General features: G+C 57.8%; 1 protein-coding gene and 1 long non-coding RNA gene across 3 annotated transcripts in view; one reads left to right on the top strand and one right to left on the bottom strand.

Annotated features, from left to right (window-relative positions):
• Window positions 1-1131: 1131 nt before the first annotated feature.
• LOC127054394 (uncharacterized) overlaps window positions 1132-19233 on the top strand; it is a 57565-nt gene continuing 39463 nt past the window's right edge. Inside the window, exon 1 of the long non-coding RNA XR_007775237.1 lies at window positions 1132-1530. This is a non-coding gene — a long non-coding RNA (uncharacterized LOC127054394). The remainder of the gene's footprint in view (window positions 1531-19233) is intronic.
• ANKRD2 (ankyrin repeat domain 2) lies at window positions 5370-18568 on the bottom strand. 2 transcript variants are annotated; one of them, XM_050960502.1, is made up of 9 exons: window positions 17460-18568; window positions 15968-16081; window positions 13767-13925; window positions 13417-13524; window positions 12642-12740; window positions 12014-12112; window positions 11594-11692; window positions 5866-5964; window positions 5370-5559 (listed from the first exon to the last, which is right to left on the bottom strand). In XM_050960502.1, the coding sequence occupies exons 1-9, from the start codon at window positions 17544-17546 to the stop codon at window positions 5461-5463; spliced, it is 963 nt and encodes a 320-aa protein (XP_050816459.1). In that variant the 5' UTR covers window positions 17547-18568; the 3' UTR covers window positions 5370-5460. The 2 variants fall into 2 exon arrangements, with proteins under 2 accessions (XP_050816459.1, XP_050816460.1); XM_050960503.1 differs by having other exon boundaries at window positions 17472-18568.

Below are 19233 nucleotides of genomic sequence, written 5' to 3'. Positions count from 1 at the left end.
GTAGGGTGAACAGGGGGCTGAACACTCCGAGGTCAGACCCAGGAAGCACCGACGCCCAGGAGTCTTCTTGCCCTGGTGAGCGTGTGCCCTGAGGGAAGCCCTGCCTGACTTCGTGCAGGGCAGTGCCCACGCACCGAGACGGGGACTCCATGACAACCAGCACTGATGAGATCAGCCAGCAGCCTGGAGGAGGCCTGTGGGCACACGCTGGCTGAGGATGCTCTCACTCGACAGAGCGAGGAGAAAGCTCATCCGGAAAAAGACGTGCTGGAGAGTCGGGGTCAGCGTACGCACAGCGATCACAGAGCAGGGTATCATTTCAACCCTGCCACTCGCTCACTGCCTGCTGCACATGGGGAGAGAGAAGTGGCTCGCGGGGTGAGATCCGATCTTTTACTGGAGCAACGTCTGTTGGTGAGAGAGACAAGCTTTCAGCTGCACAGAGCTCTTCCCTGCTGAGCTCTCCATACCTGAGCTCTCTCCTTTTCCTCAAGGGAAACCTGCACAGACCCTTCAAACGCAGAGCCTGGCCCCTCAGCCTCTCACATTACTAGCCACTAAAAATCCTGGGCTTACTAAAGACTTTGGACGGAACTCCATAAAGACAAATGCAACGTGCTGCAGTTAGGAAGGAGGGATCAACTGCACATACACACCGGGCAAGGACTGCGGAGGTGGGGGTACTGCAGAGGAGGAGCCAGGGATCAGTCATGGAGCATCACAGCTAAATACAAACTGGAACAGATTGTTTTGCATACGTACTTAACACATATTGTAAGAGACTATGCAAGGTCAAGTGGCCTGTTAACACCTCTGGAGTCACAGACAGAAAAGGGGGTTAGTGGGCTGCAGATTGTTGGAGTAAGTCATAAATCAGAGAATCACAGTCGTGTGGGGCTGGAAGGGACCTCGCGAGGTCGGCTAGTCCAGCCCCTGCACTGAGGCAGGAGCAGGACTCAGTATTACCTAGACCAGCCCTGGGCCTGGCAGGGTGGCTTTAGGGGCAGGTGACCCAGACAAAAGCCTGGGGTGCCAGGATTGGAGCGGGGCTGGGCTTGGAGGGCTGGGGGAACGCTGGGCTTGGGGGGTTGTTTTTGTTGTTAGCAATAAAAGGGGAAACAGAATGTTTGAAGTAAAATGTTCCAGGGATTGATGTTAGCACATTTTAAGTTATTCTTAACATTTAAACATTTCTATAAGCTTGGAGGAAAAAGATGTGTTTTTATTTGCTTATATATGGCATGAATAAATACAGGTTTACAGAGCCTAGTGTGCAAATTTATCATCTTCTGTGACAGGGATCAATCATGAATGTAAATCATGCATCAAAGTGGTGAAATGGGCAACAAATGCAATTAAAACATAAGGTATTGAAAAGTTTAACTGCTCGGGGGGAGGGGGAAACCATTTGGTCTAGGGTCAGTGTCACGGAGTGTGGGGGAGTCCAGGCCTGCACCCCTCTTCCTGGGACTCACAGTGACTCTCAGCCAGCCAGTAAAACAGAAGGTTTATTGGACAACAGGAATGCAGGTTACAGCAGAGCTTGTAGGCACAACCGGGACCCCTCAATCAAGTCCTTCTGGGGGTTCAGGGAGCTTAGATCCCAGCTTGGGATTCCCTGAATTCCAACCACCCAGCCCAAAACCAAAACTGACTCACTCCCCTCCAGCTGGCCCCTTCCTTTGTCCAGCTTCCCGGCAAAGGAGCTGACACCCCTCCCCCTGCCTAGCTCAGGTTACAGGCTGATCACCTGTCCCTCACCTAAAGTCACTCCCGGCTCTCCCATCCCCCACACAGACAGCCCCTACTCCATCACAGTCAGCCCTGCGGCAGGTGTGTGTCCAACCTGCTCCTGAACACCTCCAGTGACGGAGATTCCACACCCTCCCTGGGCAGTTTATCCCAGCGCTTAACCACCTGACAGGTAGGGAGTTTTTCCGAATGGCCAACCACAGGCCATGTCTACACTAGAGAGCTTACAGTGGCACAGCCATACCGATGCTGCTTAGGTCAGCGTAACGTACGTCGCTCAGGGGGCTAGTTTTTCACACCCCTGAGCAGGTTTTGCCAACATAAGTGGCAGTGTATACATGGCCTACATCTCCCTTGCTGCAATTTAAGCCCGTTGCTTCTTGTCCCATCCTCAGTGGCTAAGGAGAAGAATTTAGCACCCTCCTCTTTGTAACAATCTTGTATGCACTTGAAAACTGTGACCAAGCCCCTGCCCTCAGTCTTTGCTTCTCCAGGCTAAGCAAACCCAATTTTGTCAATCTCTCCTTGTAGGTCCTGTGTTCTAGACTTCTCATCATTCACATTGCTCCTCTCTGGACTCTCTCCAATTTGTCCACATCTTTCCTGCAATGTGATGCCCAGAACTGGACACAATACTCCAGCTGAGGCCGTACCAGAGCGGGGTAGAGCGGAAGAATCACTTCTCGTGTCTTGCTCACAACATTCCTGCTAATGTCCCAGAGCAATGGTGGGGTTTTTTTGCACTGAAAATCATGGACTGAATAGAGACACTAGATTTATAGCCTATTACCTATAGACCCACCTCCTCTTTTTGTCCTATAATTGCAGATGTGTTAACAGGCCACTTCACCCCGAATGGTCTCTCACAATATGGACTAACTGCTTATGCTGTTAAACAATGTGTTCCCCCTTGTATTTAGCTGTGACGCTCCAGCCCTGAGGAAGAGCTCTGCGTGGCTCAAAAGCTCATCTCTCTCACCACCAGAAGTTGCTACAATAAAAGCTAGTCCCTCCCTGCTTGTCTCTCTAATATTCTTGGACCAATACAGCTACCCAGCCCTGCAAACAGGGACGATCCCAGTAAGACTGGAAGGAAAGGCTGTAGCATGGTGGTCTGCCCACTTGCAATGGTGCTGAGTGTCGGGCAGCCAAGAAGCGGCATGAGCAAATGTTCTGTTTCAGGGAAATGCGGCACTTGGGATGGACGAGCGGGGTAGGCAAGAGAACCCACCTGAGGAACTTGTGTGTTAGAGACACGCTCAGTGTAACACGAAGAAACAGGGAAGCACAGGCTGAGACGTCTGGGCATGTACAGCACATTGCTGACAGCCAGCTGGGTAGGGGACTGCATCAGAAGGAAAGAGACAGGGAGACCCACAATGGAGCAGTGGGATGGCCTAAAGGAGGACAAGTTAGCATGTGGAGTGATTGTGACAGAATGTACCCCATGTCCACTCCCAGACACGATTGTAGTGATCTTTGTACAGGTATGCCTTGTGCAGTGCTATTTGAAAACTCAAATAGCACTGCACAAGGCATACCTGCTGGGCATTATTGTCCTGATGAAATATATGTGGCAATGTTGTCTGTGAAATTCTAAGATTCCACTGTACAGTGTTAACACATGTTCCAAACTGAGCAGATCTGGCTCAAATGAAGGAATGTGGCCTCTGTTTCACTTGCATATAAGCAAGCAGGAAGGGAAACAAAGGACACTCCAACAGGTGAGAAAAACGCAGCAGGTAACATCCTTCCCCCTAGACTTTTTGTCTTCCGGTGCCCAGCTGGAAATGTTTTTCTAAAGGGGGACAAGTTACACAAAGGAGGGGCAGTCACCCCAAGGCACCCTTCTGGCTCCTTGCCAGCGATTCTCTGCACCTAAAGCAACAGAGGAACCTTCACTGGATTCTGGGAGGAGGGGTCGGCCCGTGAGATCGCAGAGAGCGTGTGGTGAGACACATCACTTCGACCTGACAGGGTTAGTTAAGTTAAGCACCAGGAGCCTTTTCATTTTATTTTCCTGGAACCATCTTTGACTTTTACGCCTCATGCGGTGCACACACTGTGACAAAGTTCCTCCTCTACCTTGGTGGGTCCTGCACTTATTGGCAATTTTGCTCACCTCACTGATCTTCCCCACAGTCTCAGTCAACTTCTCCTGTGTCTGATCAGGAGTGGGGAGGTTTGGGGGGAACCCGGGCCCACCCTCTACTCCAGGTTCCAGCCCAGGGTCCTGTGGATTGCAGCTGTCTACAGTGCCTCCTGTAACAGCTGCATGACAGCTACAACTCCCTGGGCTACTTCCTCAAGGCCTCCTCCAAACACCTTCTTTGTCCTCGCCACAGGACCTTCCTCCTGGTGTCTGATAACACTTGTACTCCTTAGTCCTCCAGGAGCACAGCCTCTCACTCTCAGCTCCTTGGGTGCCTCTTGCTCCCAGCTCCTCACACGCACTTCCTCTCCTCTGGCTCCCCCCTGCCTGACTGGAGTGAGCTCCTTTTTAAACCCAAGTGCCCTGATTAGCCTGCCTTGATTGGCTGCAGGTGGTCTAATCAGCCTGTCTGCCTTAATTGGTTCTAGCAAGTTCTTGATTACTCTAGTGCAGCCCCTGCTCTGGTCACTCAGGGAACAGAAAACTACTCACCCACTGACCAGTGTGTTTGCCCTCTACCAGACCCCTGCACCCCATTGGCCTGGCTCTGTCCCAGCATCTAACAGCTTGCTAGTGTTTTACCTAATCCCGTGTGCTTAAATCAGAGTGTCTGGGAACCTCCGCTGGAGATGCCAAGTTAAGTGCATATTATTTCTATTCAAGCAGTAATGGACTTTCCATAACCCTACATTGGCCAGGAGAGGGCTGGGCAGTCCAGGACATGCGCTGCCAGGGGAAAGCTACAATGGGGGGTGTGCTGGGGTCTCCCCGCAGTATAACCCAGGCTGATAGGAGCCAAGGGATGACTGGCTGGCTGCAGCACACAGACAGGGCTGGGAGTGACTTCCAGGTGGGGCTGTTTGTGAGGCTCCAGCAGCAAAGCAGTGCAAAGGGCCGCCCAGGTTAGAGGGAAGGGGTGACCCAGCTACTCACTGGCCTGGATTGTGCCTGGCATGTCACAGTGACGGAGGATCTGGCACTGAACAGAGCACTGTGTGGGGCAAGGCATGTAGAGCCGACCCCCTCGGATGGGATTAATGCAAGGAAAAGGAATCCAGATTTCAAATGGTGCAGCCCTGCCCAGCATCCGACCCCCGAGGGATGCCATGGACCCTGGCCGGGCACCGCCCGCCCCCACCCCCAAGGTACACCATGGACCCCGGCCGGGCATGCCCTGCCCCCACCGCCAAGAGATGCCATGGACTCCCCCCGGCCAGGCACCGCCCTGCCCCCACCCCCGAGGGACGCCATGGACCCCAGCCGGGCACTGCCCTGCCCCCACCCCCGAGGGATGCCATGGACCCCCCCACCCCCCCCGGCCAGGCACCGCCTGCCCCCAAGGGACACCATGGACCTCCCCCGGCCGGGCACCGCCCGCCCCCAACCCCGACGGACGCCCCGGGCTCAGCCGGGTAACACCTGCCCCTGCAGCCCATGTGGCTCATGCTGGCACCGGATGCTGCACTCTTGTTCACTGGGTTTTATTCTGAGATTCACGCAGCTGGGAGTCGTGCAATGGGTCCTGTTCCCCAGCGAAGGGCCCTTCCGCCCACCCCTCACGCCAGGGCCTCCGTCTCGCCAGGCTCCTGCGTCTCCAGCGCCTGCCGGGTGTCTGCCTGCCAGAGCTGCACCAGATCTGTGGGGGTCTTTCCTGCCTGTGGGGGGAGAGAGGGGGCCAAGAGTGAGACGAGCCAGTACCTGCTTCCCCATTGAGGGGAGCAGCCCAGCTGGGGCTGGGACATGTGGGAGGTGCCGAGACCTGCCACCCCTCCATGTACTGCAGGCTCCCCCTATGCAGCACATGGGCAGCTCTGGGGACGGAGGCTCGGCCCCCCTAAAGAAGGAGAATCCCCCACTGGCGACAGAAGCAAGGCTCTTATCTGTGCTGTGTGATCCCACCACTGGGGGCTGCCCCCTGCCCGCCTCCTCCAGCCCAGGCGGCCGCAGGGGGAACCACTCACCAGGTTCTGGGCCATCATGTCCGCCCCGTACAGGATCAGCATCTTAATGATCTTGTAGCGGTTGAGCCGCACGGCGTCATGCAGCGCGCTGTCCCCCTCCTGCAAGGGACGGAGCGCACGGGCGTCACAGGGAACCCTGTTCACACGGGGCCAGCATGGCCTGGGGCTGGGGTGTATGCGACGCTGGATGGAACAGAGGTGACTATTTATAACAGTATCTGTACCCATATTACAACACTGCAATGAATCCTGCACAGATCTGCCACGTAAGGGGTGAGTGCGTGAGGTATGGGAACAGGGAGTCGCAAACAGGGGAGTTTGTGGGAGGGAGACGTGATATAATCACTATGGTTAGGAAGGGCCACATCGCTAGTGCCAATGCTGTTCCTGTCTCCTCCGCCTGTGCCTGCATCTAGACAGAGATCCCTACCCTGGATGCCTCTACCCAGATCCTGGTGTGGAATTGCAGAGACTGTGGCCTGCATTTCCCACTCACAGGAAGCCAGGCTGGGGGGACCATCCAGTGTGAGAGGTGCCTGCTGGTGGAATCTCTCAGGGAGCAGGTGGCAGAGCTACAGGAGGAGGTGGCTGGGCTGAGGAGCATCCGCGCCTAGAAGGAATTCCTAGAGAGTATTCACATGGAGCATCCAAGGCTGCAGATGCTACCCAGCTACAGAGGACTGCTGTCACGCCCCTGGGGGAGGAGGATGTGGCTCTGTCACAGGGAGGACACTGGCTGCTGGTGACTTCCAGCAGCAGGCTGGGCTCCACCCCTACTCTCAACCCACCCACCATAGTGATGGAAAATGGATATGCTGCCCTGGCAACGAGTGATGAGGAATCACCCCCAAAAGATGGAGGAGGAGAAGTCATGTACCCCCAGGGCTGGGAGGATCGCAGCCACCACTCCCAGGAGGAAACGTAGGGTAGTGGTCGTTGGGGACTCTCTTCTGAGGGGGACAGAGGCACCCATCTGTTGCCCTGACATGGCATCCCGGGAGGTATGCTGCCTGCCAGGGGCCCATATCTGAGTTGTTACGGAGCGATTGTCGAGGCTCATCCAGCCCTCTGACTACTACCCCATGCTACTCATCCATGTGGGCAGTAATGCTACTGCGAGGTATGACCCTCAGCAGATCAGAAGTGACTACAGGGCTCTGGGAATAAGAGTGAATGAGTTCGATCCTTCCGATAAGGGGTAGGGGCCCAGGCAGAGATAGGTACATCCTGGAGATAAATGCCTGGCTGCAAAGATGGTGTCTCCAGGAGGGCTTTGGCTTCTTTGACCACAGGATGCTGTTCCAGGAAGAAGGATTGTTAAGCAGAGATAGGTGGACCCAATCAAAGAAGGGGAAGAGCATATTTGGATACAGCCTGGCTAACCTTGTGAGGAGGGCTTTAAACTAGGTTTGATGGGAGCAGGTGACCAAAGCCCATGGGTGAGTAAAAGACATGGAGACCTGGGAGAAGGGACAGAATCTGGGGGGAGCATGGGCTGTTATAGCAGAAATAAGGTTGAAACAAGACAGAACTGGGTGGGGCGAAACCAATTCAGTTTGTTAGATGTCTAAATACTAATGTGAGAAGTATGGGGAATAAAACAGGAAGAACTCGAAATGCTAGTAAATAAACACAACTATGACAGTTGGCATCACAGAGACCTGGTGGGATAATACACATGGCTGGGATATTGGGATAGAAGGGTACAGCTTGCTCAGGAAGGACAGCCAGGGAAAAAAGGGAGGAGGTGTTGCGTTAGATATTAAAAATGTGCACATTTGGACTGAGGTTGAGATTGAAGTAGGAGGGGTCATGGTAGGGGTCTACTACAGAACACCTAACCAGGAAGAAAAGGTGGAGGAGGCTTTTTTTAAACAACTAACAAAATCATCCAAAGCACAAGACTTGGTGGCGATGGGGGATGTTAACTCCCCAGACATCTGTTGGGAAAATAACACAGCAGGGCACAGATTCTCCAATAAGTTCTTGGAATGTATTGGAGACAATTTTTTATTTCAGAAGGTGGAGAAAGCTACTGGGGGGAGGCTGTTCTAGGTCTGATTTTGACAAATAGGAAGGAACTGGTTGAGAATTTGAAAGTGGAAGGCAGGCTGGGTGAAAGTGACCATGAAATGGTGGAGTTCATGATTCTAAGGAATGGTAGGAGGGAGAACAGCACAATAAAGGCAAAGGATTTCAAGGCGGCAGATGTTAGCAAACTCAGGGAGTTGATAGACTTGCTTCCCATGGGATCTGACCTAAGGGGAAAAACATTGATGACAGGTGGCAGTTTTTCAGGGACATTATTAAGGGCACAAGAGCAAACTATCCCACTGCATAGGAAGTATGAAGTCTGGTAAGAGACCAGCGTGGCTTAACCAAGAGATCTTCAGTGATCTAAAAATAAAAAAAGAGCCCTACAAAAAGTGGGAACTCGGTCAGATGACAAAGGATGACTATAAACAAATAACACAAGTACGTAGGGAGAAAATTGGAAAGGCCAAGGCACAAAATGAGATTAAACTAGTGAGAGACATAAAAGGAAACAAGAAAACATCTTATGAATACATTAGAAGCAAGAGGAGACCAAGGACAGACTGTTAACTCAACGAGGGGGAAAAAACAATAACAGAAAAAGTGAAAATGGCAGAAGGGCTTGATGACATCTTTGTTTCGGTTTTCACCAAGAAGACTGGTGGCGACTGGACGTCTAACATAGTGAATACCAGTGAAAATGAGGTAGGATCAGAGCCTAAAATAGGGAAAGAACAAGTCAAAAATTACTTAGAGAAGTTAGAAGTCTATAAATCACCAAGGCCTGATGAAATGCATCCTAGAATACTCAAGGAGCTGGCTGAGGAGAATCTGAGCCATTAGCGATTATCTTTGAAAAGTCATGGAAGACGGGAAAATCTAGTGCCCATCTACAAAAAGGGAAATAAGGACAACCCGGGGAATTACAGACCCGTCAGCTTAACTTCTGTACTCGGAATCATAATGGAGCAAACAATTAAGCAATCAATTTGGAAACACCTAGAAGATAATAAGGTGATAAATAAGAGTCAGCATGGATTGGTCAAGTACAAATCGTGTCAAGCCAACCTGATAGCTTTCTTTGCCAGGGTAACAAGCCTTGTGGATGGGGGGGGAAGTGGTAGATGTGGTATATCTTGACTTTAATAAGGCTTTTGATACTGTCTTGCATGACCTTCTCATAAACACACTAGGGAAATGCAACCTAGATGGAGCTACTATAAGGTGGGTGCAAAACTGGCTGGAAAATCGTTCCCAGACAGTAGTTATCAGTGGTTCACAGTCACGCTGTGTCATAAACAGATAGTTAAGGGTTAATGTCTCTTTTACCTGTAAAGGGTTAAGAAGCTCAGTAAACCTGGCTGACACCTGACCAGAGGACCAATAGGGGGACAAGATACTTTCAAATCTTGGTGGAGGGAAGTCTTTTGTTTGTGCTGTTTGTTTTTTTTGTTGTTCGCTCTCAGGACTGAGAGGGATGGGACATCAATCCAGGATCTCCAAATCTTTCTGAATCAGTCTCTCATGTTTCAAACTTGTAAGTAATTAGCCAGGCAAGGCGTGTTAGTCTTATGTTTGTCTTCTCAACTTGTAAAATCCTTCCAGCAAAAAAAAACATTTACCTCTGTTTCCTGTAACTTGGAACCTAAGGCTTGGGGGGCGGGGGCGACCCTCTGGTCTATAGGAATCTGATGACCCTGTAAAGCATTTTCTGTCCTGATTTTACAGAGATAATTTTTACCTTTTCTTTCTTTAATTAAAAGCTTTCTTTTTAAGAACCCGATTGATTTTTCCTTGTTTTAAGATCCAAGGGGTTTGGATCTGTGTTCACCAGGGAATTGGTGAAGTCCCTCAAGGCAACCCAGGAGGAGAAAGTTTTGGGGGGACACAAAAAGTGCCCCAGACACTGAAATTCTGGGTGGTGGCAGTGTTACCAGATCTAAGCTAGTAATTAGGCTTAGAAGTGTCCATGCAGGTCCCCACTTTTGTACCCTAAAGTTCAAAGTGGGGGAAAAAATCTTGACACGCTGGAAAAGGGCATAACGAGTGGGGTCCTGCAGGGATCAGTTCTGGGTCCGGTTCTGTTCAATATCTTCATCAATGATTTAGATAATGGCATAGAGAGTACACTTATAAAGTTTGCGGACATTACTAAGCTGGGAGGGGCTGCAATTGCTTTGTAGGATAAGATCAAAATTCAAAATGATCTGGAGAAACTAGAGAAATGGTTTCAAGTAAATAGTGTGAAATTAAATAAGGACAAATGCAAAGTACCCCACTTAGGAAGGAACAATCAGTTGCACATATAAAATGGGCAATGACTGCCTAGGAAGGAGTCCTGCGGAAAGGGATCTGGGGCTCATAGTGGATCACAAGTTAAATATGAGTCAACAGGGTAATGTTGTTGCAAAAAAAGCGAACATCCTTCTGGGTTGTATTAGTAGGAGTGTTGTGAGCAAGACATGAGAAGTAATTTTTCCGCTCTACCCCGTGCTGATTAGGCCTCAACTGGAGTATTGTGTCCAGTTCTGGGCATCACATTTCAGGAAGGATGTGGACGAATTTGAGAAAATCCAGAGAAGAGCAACACAAATGATGAAAGGTCTAGAGAACATGAGCTCTGAGGGAAGATTGAAAGAATTGGGTTTGTTTAGTCTGGAGAAGAGAAGAGTGAGAGGGGCCATGATAACAGTTTGTTGCAGGATACTACACATCACACAACAAAAACGCTAACCCAGGGATCAAACCTGGCAACAAACCCCGGTGCCAACTCTGCCCACATATCTATTCAAGGACACCATCATAGGACCTAACCACATCAGCCACGCCATCAGGGGCTCGTTCACCTGCACATCTACCCATGTGATGTGCACCATTGTGTGCCAGCAATGCCCCTCTGCCATGTACATTGACCAAACTGCCGGTGTCTATGCAAAAGAATAAATGGACACAAATCTGACATCAGGAATTGTAACATTCAAAAACCTGTAGGAGAGCACTTCAATCTCCCTGGACGCTCGATAAGAGTTAAAAAGTGGCCATTCTTCAACAAAAAACTTCAAAAACAGACTCCAACGACAAACTGCAGAACTGGAATTTATTTGCAAACTGGACACCATCAAATTAGGCCTGAATAAAGACTGGGAGTGGCTGGGTCTCTAGGGTACCACAAGGACTCCTTGTTGTTTTTGCTGATACAGACTAACACGGCTGCCACTCTGAAACCTGTCCTCCAAACCAGTGTTGCTCTGGGAACGTGGCTGGCCCTTCTGGGTTCAGAAGGACATTTGTATCAGTGAGCAGAGTTTCTAATTTCAGAGTGGCAGCCGTGTTAGTCTGTATCAGCAAACAGAATGAGGAGTTTCGAAGTCATTTCTCACTTTCCTGAGCCAGTTTGCTGACTGGGAGCCAGAGAACTGGAATGCAATACAGGGCCCTGGGTGATTTCCTTTTTCAGCTTCTTGATAACCAGCCGGGGGATCCGGAGCACAGTTTGGGACTGGTGGGTGAATCTAACCTCCAGTTTGGGGGGGGGGATCTGCTCTCCTCCTGCAGCCTGCCCTGACCGTGGCATTGTCAGTGTGGGCTGCTCTGGATGCTCTGGGTCACAGGGGGTGGGGGGATGCACACCAGCTGCTGGCACTAGGGGTGCCAGACACCCATGGGTGCAAACACTGCTCCTGGGGGCTCTTACCCTGTCCCGGGAGTTGACATCCACCCCTGTGTTGATCAGGTGCTCCACAATGTCAGTCTGCCCAGTTCGGGTCGCCACATGCAGGGGGGTGCTCAGGAGCTGAGTACGGCAAGAGGGGATTAGCTCCCCATTGGTTTACAATAATTAATCCAGCCAGCCAAATGCTGTAGCCTCATTGCTACCCCCATCTCCACCCTATCCCCCACCTCACCCCCACCCCTACTCACCTGCCACAACTCTGCCCCCACTCCACATCCACCCACCTCAGCCCTGCCCCCCTACTTCCCCATTCATCCACCCACCTCAGCCCTGCCCCCCATACGTCCCCCTCCACCACTACCCTCCTGCCTCTGCTCTATGCCAGCCGTAGCTCTCCCCTGCCCCTCACTGCCAGTGCTGCCATGGCCCCCCAGCCCCCACCTTATCTTTCAGGTTGAGGTCAGCGCCTCGGTCTTGCAGCAGCTTCACGGCGTCCAGGTGTCCCCCCCGGCAGGCCCAGTGCACGGCCGTGCAGTCCAGCTGCACCAGCAGGAGACCCCAGTCAGGACGGCAGCAGCAACACCTGCACCCCCCGCTCCCCACCTTGCACCCCTCACTGCCCACCCTCCAGTCCCTCTATCTGATGAGGATATGGGGCTGGGGGAGGCTGGATGCTCTGCCCCCTCCAGCAGCTGGGGGAGGCCCTGCAGTGGGGCAGGATGTGCATGGGCAGCGGCAGCAGCCTGGGGTCGGCCTTGCACGCTGGTTTGGGGTCTGAGTTGAGGTGTGAACAGCCAGGTTGGTGTCCCCACGTCTCCCATGGTGCCCTGCACCAGCTGCGCAGAGGAAGGGGGGTGAGCCGTGCGGTAGCAGCGTGGCGCAGCCTACCCCCCAGGAAGGGGTCTCCTGGCTGCAATGGCTGGGCCTGTCTGGCCGCCCCACATCCTCCACCCCACTGCGGCTCCTCCCTGGATGGATTGGCCGGAGGTGTGCAGACTCGGTACCAGTCCCAGTGCTGCCCAAGCTGGGCACATCACTGCTTCGTGGGCAGGGAGAGCGCCCGTCTCACCCGGTCTCGGAAATCCACGGCAGCGCCATGGTCCAGCAGCCTCTCCAGGATCTCCATGTGCCCTTCCAGCGAGGCACGGTGCAGGGCCGTCCGGTGGAACTGGGGCAGGAGGCGGCAACGACGCAGGTATCAAAAGGATTTCCAACCAGTGCTGCTGCACCGCCCTAGGCAGCCACAGCTGCCAGCCCTCCCAAGGACGAGCCACGGGTCTGGCCCCAGGCACCCGGCCTGCTCGGTGTTTGGGACAGCCCAGCAGAGCCCTCTGCCCTGTTCCTGGGCGTCTCCAGGGTCAGCTGGGCCAGGCACCGTCTCCAGGGAGGGTGGCTCTCTCCGGGAGATGCCTGGGAAGAGGAGGTGCCCCAGCCCAGCCATCCAATGTCCATCTGGGGAAGGCTCGATCCCCTGGTATCTCGGTGCCAACAGACCTCGATTAACCCACATGCCCTCAGTGCACCGGCACACGGCCCCCATTTCAAAGGTCCCCCGGATTTGAGCAAGTGGCGTCGCAACCTGGCACGCTGGATCACAGCACCACTCAGGTATGGCCTCGACAGTCCTTCGTCAAGGGGGGACTGGGCCAGATTGGGGCCCCCCAGTTTCATAGTCCTCAGGGCCCCATCGTTCTGACTCCAGCCCTGGGTGCTGTTGGGGGGCTGGGCACGCCAGACTCTGGGCCAAGAGCTGCCGGGGTGGAGGGGCCTGGGCTGGGTGCTGCCTGCTTGCTGGAGCCTGGCTGCGCAGGTTCGCCGGGGGGGCGAGGGAAGGGGGGTGTTACCTCATCACAGGTGTCAGGGGAGCCCCCGTCCCCCAGGAACTTCTCAATAACACGGATCTTGCCCTGCACAGCTGCCCTCAGGAACGCCTCCTCCTCCACGGGGCCCACCTGCGGGGTGGATGGAACAGCAGCACAGGGGGCCTGTGTGCCCCATGTTGGGGGCTCCACGAACCTAGCCCCAGAGCCCCGCCCCACAGCGAGGATGCCAGCTCCATGGCCCTTGCCCCAGAGGTGCTCTGACTGGCAGGGGGCTGCTCTCTGGGGTGGCCACCATCTTAATCAACAACAGGGATCCGCTGGCCCCCAAGCCAGGCTGGCACAGACCCATATCCTCCCGGGTCCCCACTTACGATCTCCTCAGGCTCCGGCTCGGGCTCGGGCTCCGGCGCCGCCTTCTCCTCCCTGCGTTTCCGGCGCGTCTTGCGCAGCTCGAAGAGGTACTGGATGCCGCCCACGTGGATGATCTCCCGGCGCAGGTCCAGCGAGCTTTTCCTCTCCCGCCCCTGGCCCTGTGGAGACGGGCACAGCTGTGCTGCAGCCTCTGGGGAGAGCCCTGCCAGGGCACCGGACTCCTGGGTCCCTCCCCGGCAGTGCCCCCAACCGGTCCCCCCTGCCTGGCCCCAGTCCTGACCCCCAGCCCTCCCCACAGACCCCCTGGTCCTGACCCCCAACTGCCTGGCCCCTGGTCCTGACCCCAGCCCACCCCCCACACACCCCCTGGCTCCCATCTGTCTGGCCCTTCCCTGGCCTCTTACCAATCACCCAACCCCTGGCCCCTCATCAACCCCTCAGCCCTGACCCCTCCCAGAATGCCTGCTCCAGCCCCCAACCAGACGATACTCCCCCATCACAGACTGCCCAGCCCCCACCAGCCGACCCCCCTTCCCCTATCACAGACTAATAATTGGAGATATACACCAATCTCCTAGAACTGGAAGGGACCTCGAAAGGTCATTGAGTCCAGCCCCCTGCCTTCACTAGCAGGACCAATTTTTGCCCCAGATCCCTAAATGGCCCCCTCAAGGATTGAACTCACAACCCTGGGTTTAGCAGGCCAATGCTCAAACCACTGAGACTGCCCAGCCCCCACCAGCCGATCCCCCTGCCCCCATCACAGACTGCCCAGCCCCCACCAGCCGATCCCCCTGCCCCCATCACGGACTGCCCAGCCCCCACCAGCCGATCCCCCTGCCCCCATCACAGACTGCCCAGCCCCCACCAGCCGATCTCCCTCCCCCCATCTCAGACTGCCCGACCCCCACCAGCTGACCCCCCCATCAGACTGCCCAGCCCCCACCAGCTGTCCCCCCATCAGACTGCCCAGCCCCCACCAGCCGACCCCCTCCATCGCAGATTGCCCGACCTCAGCCCCAGCAGAGGGAAGCCGCGTGGGGCAGCGCTGCCACCTGTGTTTAACAGCTGGCCTAGGCCAGGTGTCTGGCAGGCTGGGGAGGGGGTCCCTGCCCAGCACCCCAGGGGCAGTGAGCCAGGGGCTTGGTGCTGCCCTGTGCCCCACACACCAGGGGGCGGGGAATGGATTTGGGGTGCAGAGACCAGCCCCAGCTAGCCAGGCCTGGGGGGCATCACCACAGAATGGCCCCTGCCCCTCTGTCAGACTGACATGCTGCTGGCTAGTCCTGCCTCAGGTTCCTCCTCTGCCCACATCGGCCCTGCTCCACCTGGCCTGGACCCAGCCTGCAGCTCCGGACACAGATGCCCAGGGGAAGTGATGAGCCCAGACGTGGGGCCAATTCCCTGCTGACCCCCAGTGTCAGCGCAGCACAGCGGGTGTGGTGGGGGCTGCAGCCTGTGTAACCCCTCAGTGCCCAGCCCTGCTTCTTCCTGGCACAGTCTGATGAGCGGGGCTGGGCCAGGGAAGGGTTAATGATGCAAGCCAGACAGGGCATGGGGGGCTGCCAGGCTCGCTGTGCTGGGGGGGGGGCGCTGCTGGGCTCACTGTGCCAGTGTGTGTGGGTGTGGGGGGGCTGCTGCTGGGCTCGCAGCGACGGGGGGGGGGCTGCTAGGCTTGCTGTGCCAGTGTGTGTGTGTGGGGGGGCTGCCAGGCTCACTGTGCTGGGGGGGCGGGGGGCTGCCGGGCTCGCTGTGCCAGTGTGTGTGTGTGTGTGTGTGTGTGTGTGTGGGGCTGCTGGGCTCGCTGCAACGGGGGGGGGGAGTGCCAGGCTCGCTGTGTCAGTGTGTGTGTGTGGGGGGGGCTGCTGGACTCGCTGCGACGGAGGGGGGCTGCGAGGCTCGCTGTGCCAGTGTGTGTGTGTGGGGGCTGCTGGGCTCGCTGCGGCGGGGGGGGGGGCTGCCAGGCTCGCTGTGCCAGTGTGTGTGTGTGGGGGGGTGGACTCGCTGCGACGGGGGTGGAGGGGCTGCGAGGCTCGCTGTGCCAGTGTGTGTGTGTGGGGGGGGGGCTGGACTCGCTGCGACGGGGGTGGAGGGGCTGCCAGGCTCGCTGTGCCAGTGTGTGTGTGTGGGGCTGCTGGGCTCGCTGCGCTGGGGGGGTCTGGCTGTGATGCCCCCAGCAGGGCAGGCCAGTCCCGCGTACCTTGAGCCCCTCGATGCCCCAGTGAACGGGGCCGCGGCGCTTCTCGTCCTCCAGCTCTGGCGTGTCCATTCTCGCCACCGCTGGCGGCATCTTGGGGGCCCGGCTCTTGAGCCGCTGTGAAGCCAAGCAGAGAAGCCGGCAGGGTGAGGGCCAGGCCCTGGCCTGTCCCGCACCCCCTGCCCCCTCAGGAGTCCGTCCCCTGCCTCCCTTGGCATTCGGCCCAGGCCCCCTCCTGCCACAGCCCCAGTACCCACATGGGCACTGCAGATGCAAGGGTTTTAGCCCGAGTTCCCAAGGACAACAGCTTAATCTCTGGGCGCTTCCAGCCCTGGCCCCCAAAACAGACCAGGAGGTGGTGCTGGCGTCCCCATGGGCCCTGACAGACATGCCCCATTGATCTAGGTTTGCTCACTGCCTGGGGCCAGCCCCAAAGGCTCATCTCCCCGAGGGCTCCTCCCGGGATCCCCCAGGCCTGGGGCCCACCCGAGCAGGGACGACCCTATACCTGCACTTGCCATGGGGCTGACTCCCCACACGCTGCAGCCCACACCCCATGCTGGTGCCCTGTGCCCCACACCCGCCCCTTTCAAGAGCGTCCAATCGCCCTACCTAGGGCAGGGCCTTACGGCCTCCCTGCCCAGCGCTTGGCACACTCCCTGCCACGGGCTGCCCGGCCCCTGGCTGCCCGCCGAGCAGTGGCCCAGGCATGGGGCCAGCGCAGACTGAGGCATGTGTTTCCCCAGGTCGGTGAGTCTGGGCGGTTACCGAATCGAGGCGCCCTGAGCCCATGGTGATGGGCACAGGTTCAGGTGTAGGAGATCAATGGTAATGCAGCCCTGCGGAGAGCTCCCAGGCCTGGCCCCTGGAGCCCAGCCCCACTCCAGGCACCCCCGTCATCCCCAGCCCCGCCCTGCTCCGGGAGCTCCCCGTCACCCCCCAGCCCCGCCCCACTCCAGGCACCCCCATCACCCCCCCATCCCTGCCCCACCCCAGGAGCTCCCCGTCACCCCCCAGCCCCGCCCCAGGAGCCCCCTGCCACCCTCAGCCCCGCCCCACTCCAGGAGCTCCCCGTCACCCCCAGCCCCACTCCAGGCACCCCCCCGTCACCCCCCCAGCCCCACCCCGCTCCGGGAGCTCCCCGTCAACCCCCATCCCCGCCCCAGGAGCTCCCGTCACCCCCATCCCCGCCCTGCTCCAGGCACCCCTATCACTCCCCCATCCCCGCCCCGCTCCAGGAGCTCCCCATCATTCCCCAGCCCAGCCCCGCTCCAGGCACCCCCGTCACCCCCCCATCCCCGCCCCGCCCCGGGAGCTTCCTGTCACCCCCCCATCCCCGCCCCGCTCCGGGAGCTCCCTGTCACCCCAAGCCCCGCCTCACTCCAGGCACCCCCCATCACCCCCCATCCCCACCCCACTCCAGGAGCTCCCTGTCACCCCCAGCCCCGCCCCGCTCCAGGAGCTCCTGGCCCCCTTTGCCCTCCAGCTCGCTCACCCAGGGTCTCACCTCCTGCTCCTCCAGCTTCTGGTCAATCAGCTCCGTAGCCCACTTCACACCCTGCTCCATGGGTGCCTCCTCCATGCCCCCCTCACGCCCTGGGTGTGTGCCCAGCGGCTACTCTCCCGGGCAGGGCTGCTGGCTGTGCCACGGAGCCGCCTGGGGCCCCGTCCGAGCTCATGCTGCTGTGGGGGGCTCTGCCAGCGCCGGCGCTTTATGCAGGGCTGCTCCTCCGCCCCAGGGCCCACGGGAACCGAGATGCCCAGCCCACGTGACCGGGAGCCTTTGTCATGAGCTCACCCGGCTGCATTCTCAGTCTCGCTGCCATGGGGTCACCTTCACCCAGTGCCTGGCATGGCTTAACGAGCCTAGGGCCTGGCCCTGGTGCTGAGCGCCCCCCCCCCCCCCCGCTCGGGCACGCAGAGGGGCTGGGGGCTGCCCTGCTCCTGGGCAGGCTGGGGCACACTGGGGGCTCTGTGGGGTGAGTGCCTTGGCACCTCCCCCATCTGGGAAGAGCGTGGCCCTTGCTGGCCAGGCTGCCCTAGCAACCTGTGCCGGGAGTGCCCAGCAGTCTGGGCAGGGGGGGACCTTGTTCTGTTCCCACATCTGACCTGACGTCAGTCCCCCCAGCCAGAGCCCCCCAAACCTGGGGTTATTTCTGTGTGACAGGGGCCAGCTCCATGGTGCCCTGGGTGCCCCACGTGAGAACGGGGCAGCGTCTCTGATCCCCTTGGCCGGCCTGGGTGGCAGGTGATGCTTTTGGCTGGTTTGAGGGATGATCTCAGGAGCTGCTGGCTCTGCACAGCTCAGAGCCCAGCCCCGGGATGTGCTGCTCGGACGGTGCCCCCCGCCAGCCAGGAATGGTGGGAATAGTTTGTGCTGAGCCAGGCCGCAGGGGGCACGGGAGCTATTCCTGGCTCTGAGCACCACGCTCAGCCCTCGCTGCAGCACTTCCTTCATTGGTCAGCCAGCGGCTGCCGGGGTCAAGGGCAGTGGGGGGTGGGGGGAGCTGGGGGCCATGAGAGCCTGGGGACAGGGCAGGGGGCTGGGAGGTGGGAGAGCCTGGGGGCAGGGCTGGGGGACAGGACGGGGGAGCCGGTGGGGGCAGGGGAGCCTGGGGGCAGGGCAGGGGAGCGGGGGGGTGGGGAAGCCTGGGGGCAGGGCAGCCTGGGGGCAGGGCAGGGGAGCGGGGGGGTGGGGAAGCCTGGGGGCAGGGCAGCCTGGGGGCAGGGCAGGGATCTGACCAGTGTTGCCGGAAGCAATACCCGGGGTCAGTGCAAGTTGCTAGTGGCCGACAGGTTCTGCTCCGCACACACTGGGGGCTGGTGAAACATGTGGGGGGCTCTCCACGCACTGCTTTGGCCCAGCTGTTTCATGGGCTGTGTCATGGGGGTTGGCCTCCCGAGGGGTGGGGGACGCCAGCTGCCCCTGCCCCCCAGGGCCGCGGCCGGAGCCCGGGGGCATTCCAGGCTGCCGAGAATGCTCCCGGTGCTGACCTTTGGCCTTTCCACCAGAGGTCCCCGCAGGGGGACCTGAAGTCGCCCCAAGGCGGGCGCATCACAGCCACTGGCACCGCAGAGAACAGGCCAAGCCTGCCCCGCCGGGAGAAGCCGCCTGCCGGGTCCCAGCACTGTCCGGAGTCCAGGTCCGGCAGGTGGACATCAGCCAAGTTAAGCGTGCAGCCCCCTGCTGCCACAAGGGGGCGCTGCTAGCACAGGCCCCTCCCAGCCAGGGGGCAGAGCTGAGCCAAGCCCAATGCGTGCCCCACTCG

This window comes from Gopherus flavomarginatus, chromosome 6 (assembly GCF_025201925.1).
Source record: "Gopherus flavomarginatus isolate rGopFla2 chromosome 6, rGopFla2.mat.asm, whole genome shotgun sequence".
Classification (NCBI taxonomy): Eukaryota; Metazoa; Chordata; order Testudines; family Testudinidae; genus Gopherus; species Gopherus flavomarginatus.
This window is presented reverse-complemented; position numbering and strand designations above follow the sequence as displayed.